The following is a 5,214-nucleotide window of genomic DNA, read 5'->3' as shown; positions in this document are numbered from 1 at the left end:
GAGTGTGTGTCTTTTATACTGGATTCGGGTTGTCCATTCGTCTATCTTTCCTTCTTTCTGTAGACACAAACTTGTCCAAACAATTACTCTTACAGTTTTCAGCTAAATTTCATGAAAATTCACAGAAAGTGTCACTCTGAATTTCACCTGTGATCAATATTTCAAGCTGGCTATTTTTAGGGCCAGGTGAGCTTATGCCGTACTGCGGCGTCCGTTGTCCATAGTCCGTCTTCCGTCCGTCAACTTTTTCTTTTGAACGACTTCTTCTGAAGAACTGTAGGACCAAGGGTCATGATATTTGGTCAGTAGGTACCTGGGATGGAGTGCTATAAAGTTTCCTCATTAAAATGACCTTGACCTACTTAAGGTCACAGCGGTCAAATATGTTAAAAATTTCAAGCAACAATACCTTAAGAACCATTTGAACTAGAGTCATGATACTTGGGTATGTTATGTAGACCAGCAGTGCAAATATTTTTCTCAATTACAGTAATGAGGTGAAAGGTTAACTTTAAATGCTAGTCGGGGGTCAAATGTCAACTTTGGTTAAAAGCTTTAACAATCTTCTCCTTAAAGTTCCATAAGGCCCAGGGTCATGATATTTAGCCAGTAGGTACCTGGGATGGAGTGCTATAAAGTTTTGTCATTAAAATTACCTTGACCTACTTTCAAGGCCACAGGGGTCAAATATGTTAAAAACTTCAAACAACAATATCCTAAGAACCATTTGGACTAGTCATGATACTTAGGTATGTTATGTAGACCAGCTGTGTAAATTGTTTTCTTCATTACAGTAATGAGGTCACAAGTCAACTTTAAGTGCAAATCGGGATTCAAATGTCAACTTTGGTTAAAAGCTTCAATATTAGAATTTTAAGTTTCAAACAACAATATCTTCAGAACCGTCAGAACCGTTTAAGAGATGTTAAAATGTCTTGTGTTCTAGTCACCAAATGGTCTTAAGCTACCTATATGTCAGTTGCATGTAACAAAAGAAACAGGTGAGCGATACAGGCCCTCTGGGCCTCTTGTTTATGGGATTTATGCCCCTTTGTTTAAAATAAAAAAATTCAAACTACTCCTCCCATACTGATATGAATGATACTTCACTATTGCTTACATTGACAGGACATGAATACAGTGTAAAAGCTGTAGTTAACTCCCTTATTTATGGATTTGTGCTTCTTTTTTTTAAGTTGTTTGCACTTCTTCTCTTAGTGTACAGCACCAATTTTAATGATAGTTGGTATGCAGAACCCTTACCTAAAGGGGATGTGAAGAAAGTAAATCTACTGGAGTTACCACCCCTACTTATGAAGTTATGCCTCTTTGTAATAAAACATTTTTGAAAGAAATATTACCATAACTCTTGGCACTGTGGGGTATAACACTGCCATCCTGGCGACAGTTGTATTTACTTTTGAAATATTGTTAACTCATTCACCCCTGAAGGCACATTTGAACTCTTCTAATTCAAGGGCTGGAATAGTTGATTATGAAATTTCAGGGATGAATGAGTTAATGTCCTTTATTACTGCAGGTGTGTTGCTTTCAAATATTTATTTTATTTTTGTTTATCTCACAGCTGCTTACCTAGAGATACAATGGTAAAAGATCTGAACTATATCATCTTCCTGGCTCCTGTTCTCATCGTCATGCTATTTAATCCTTTCCTCTTTTACAAGTCCGCTGAGGCAGGTAAGTCAAGTAGAGTTAGGTTCTCTTGTGTCATTTTGTACAGTTCATCTAGGAGTAGCCTTTGGTGAAAATAAAATAAAATCCCCTAAAACCAACGCCCAAATAAATGAGAGATCCCCAAACACCAACGCCCAAATAAATGAAAGATCCTAAAACACCAACGCCCAAATAAATGAGAGATCCTCAAAAACCAACGTTCAAATAAATGAAATATCCCCAAAAACCAACGTTCAAATAAATGAGAGATCCCCTAAAACCAACGCCCAAATGAATGAAAGATCCCCATTAACCAACGTTTTTTGTAATTAAAGTGAAATTATTTTCCATGTTGTGGAAAAGAAAAAAAAGAGTATATTTTAAGATATATACATCAGCATTCATTCTATTTGCCCTTTATGGCTGGTTTCAAATCCCTTAGTCTTACAAAGTCTTAATAAATGACAAATCCTAAATGTTGGCTATTTCTTGATAGCAGTGCAAATACTAGTAGGTTGTAATCTCTGTTGTGAATTTGATTAGTGAAGCTGAAACAAATTTACATTTCATAAATTCAGATTGGATAATAAGTTTTGTGATTCCTTTTCCCTTTATGTTCAACCAAGGCAAAATTAACTTTAAATTTATCATGGTTTCCTGAGGTTTGATGAGGAGGCAGAGTAATTCTATTGTGTCGACAGAATTGCATGCAAATTGTAAACCACTTTATTTTCACCTGTACTGAAGTTCAGTATTGATAGTAATTATCTATCAAATCAATATTTGGAAAACCTTTAAAGTTGCAAATCTGTCTTCTCAAATCTCAATGCAAAATTAACCTATTACGAAAATATTGTGATAAACACTTTACATGTAGCTTAATTTAGAAAAAGAGATTGATACATTGATCTGGCCCCAGTTGTTGATGATTGAAAGGTGATTATCTTCATCACTGTTTAACAACATTTTTCAACCTCTAATAATTTGGTCAATATACAAGATAGAACCTTGTAATTTTCCTTGCAATTTACTTTTCTAAAATATTTGCTATCTGGAAAGTTTTAACGCGATTAAAAGCTTTGTTTTAAAGATGCACAAAAATAAAATTTGCACTTATCACTGATTAAGCTAATCACTGTTTGAACAACTGGGCCCTGGCCTACAAAGATTTCTGTTAATATTGGTCATGTGACATTTTACAGCCAAGAAGGCGTTGATCTGGCATTACGGCCAGTACACGTCCACGGAGAGGAAGCTCGTAGATGCCATCCACCTCAAGTTCATTCTGATAATGGTCACCTTCACGGCATGGTAAGCTGGTGTTTATATGATCTTGAAAACAGCTTCAGGCCGGGTACATATTTAAAGGATTTCATCAATAAAAAATGTATGCATTGTTTACACTAAGGTTAGGTACAGTAAATAGTTTTGATTTGAGGTTATGGTAAGTTGTGAGGGTGATAACTCTTTACACACAATGTGCATATATATATCTCATGAAAATAACCTTATATACGGTAATGCTCATTACATATTGGCCTCTTAATATTTTGTTAATAGATAATTAATAAACAATTTAAAAAATTTCATTTCAGAGTCAGTGAGGAAAGTAATTTCAAGTGCAAGTGAAAATAACAAAAATTTAAAATTAAAAAAAAATATCTCATTTTACACTGTTTTAGGGTCACCTGCATTGTAATTTTGCTGCAGTTTTTATGTCAGATCATGTTTTATCAGCACTTTGTTTGTTGTGACAGTTGGCTGCCAAATCTAATCAATGCCACCATAATGATAGCAAACCCTTCCCTGTCAACATCAGCAGTTTACGCTACTCTTGTCTTCATGGTAAGTATAGTTGTACGCCAGCCCATTTTATACACAGAAACACAGATTTAATCTGACAATATATATAAAAATATGTACAGGATTTACAATCCATTGGCAGTCAGCTCATAATATACATATACATAATTATAATTGTAATATATTTAGCAGGCATGATAGTCCAGTGGTAGCTAGGATGCAGGGCTCATGACTGAAGGGTTGCGGGTTTGAGTCACATCACGGCACTGTGTTGTATCTTTGAACAAGATACTTAACTCCACTTGTTCCAGTCTACTCAGCTGTGAATGAGTACATGGTTGGGCAGTTCTTGAATGGTAGAATGCTAGCTACGAGTGCCGAAATGGCAGCACCGGCTGTATGCTCTCCAGGGAGTTGAGAAAGATATTGGCTGGTTGCAAAGGCCCTATAACCACGGATAATAATTTGTGAACTGCTTTGAAATGACCTACAAACTAGTTTGTGATATATAGGAACCTCAAATTATTATATATATATCATTTCTCATTTTTTCTTTTCAACAATATATTTTAATTGATTTTTCCAGTGGTCATCTATTTTGTACTTGTTTAACTAATAATAATAATGATAACTAGAAATTGTTGGCTAACAATTTGACGGGCTTTTCACTGTAAGGACTGATTTGGCCTTTTAATTATATCCTGTGCAAGTCTACAGTAGCTGACTGAGTAGTAGGGGATTCCCAGAGTGCGAAATGACGTCAGAGAAAGAATGGATAAATATAGGCAGCCAATGGGCTTAGTTGTATAGGAATGTAGTCCGTAAAATTCGTCATATAGTCCGTCCACTATGTACATCAGGATGATGAATTGAACCTAGCTTTTTGTCTATATCGGTTGGGTTTGCCACGCCAAAGAAAGGCTGATGTTTACCCACTGCAGTATAGATGTGAACTGTCCCTACTTTTAAGATTGAGAGTTCTTAGTAATCGATGTAGTATTACCAGCGTGTATTAGATCTCTTGATAAAAATCAAAATACGGAGAGTGCTGAAAGCACTTGAAAATCGCACAAAAATGAAAACGGTTTTTGACTTTCACTTTTGAAGTTATATTTAGAGTAGGTCAAGGTCATTCATTTGCACACACTTTAAAGCCCTTTATTCAAGCATGCTTCTTTGCCAAACATCGTTACCCTGGAATTATTGGTTATTCAGAAAAAGTGGTTTCAATATTTTTGCATATATGACCTCTGACCTTGAAAGTCATTCTAGGTCAATCATTTTTTCAAACTTGATAGCCAATTACCTCGCCGTATTATGTATCAAGTAGTAGGACTGTAGACCTTGTAGAACTTTAGAAGAAGTTTTTTGAAGTCATTATCTTGAAATAGCACATATGAAGCTTGAGCCCTGAAATAACTCAAAACTCGACCTGGTAAACTCAAAAAGAAATGTTTTCTACCAAAAATGTGCGCATTTGTGTTGTCCACATCACACCTGAATATAAAGTGAATCTATCGAACAATTTTCGAAATATTCTTGATTAAAGATTTTTATTAGGTCACCTGAGACAAAGTCTCAAGTGACCTATTGCGATCGCCTTTTGTCCGTCGTCGTCCGTCGTCCGTCGTGCGTCCGTAAACAATTTACATTTTCGACTTCTTCTCCGAAACCCCTTAACCAATTTCAATGAAATTTTGCAGGGACCTTCCATGGACAAAGGTCAACAAAAATAGT

At 35.6% G+C, this 5,214-nt stretch overlaps 1 protein-coding gene across 1 annotated transcript in view; it reads left to right on the top strand.

Annotated features, from left to right (window-relative positions):
• LOC110460947 (G-protein coupled receptor 143-like) overlaps positions 1-5,214 on the top strand; it is a 16,696-nt gene that overhangs the window by 6,831 nt on the left and 4,651 nt on the right. Inside the window, exons 5-7 of the mRNA XM_021514174.1 lie at positions 1,586-1,698; positions 2,877-2,985; positions 3,432-3,519. Of these exons, the coding sequence (XP_021369849.1) occupies positions 1,586-1,698; positions 2,877-2,985; positions 3,432-3,519 (310 nt within the window). The remainder of the gene's footprint in view (positions 1-1,585; positions 1,699-2,876; positions 2,986-3,431; positions 3,520-5,214) is intronic.

The sequence above is a fragment of the Mizuhopecten yessoensis genome, unplaced genomic scaffold (assembly GCF_002113885.1).
Source record: "Mizuhopecten yessoensis strain PY_sf001 unplaced genomic scaffold, ASM211388v2 scaffold10523, whole genome shotgun sequence".
Taxonomy (NCBI): Eukaryota; Metazoa; Mollusca; class Bivalvia; order Pectinida; family Pectinidae; genus Mizuhopecten; species Mizuhopecten yessoensis.
The sequence above is the reverse complement of the archived record's forward strand: the minus strand, read 5'-3'. Positions and strand labels throughout refer to the sequence as shown.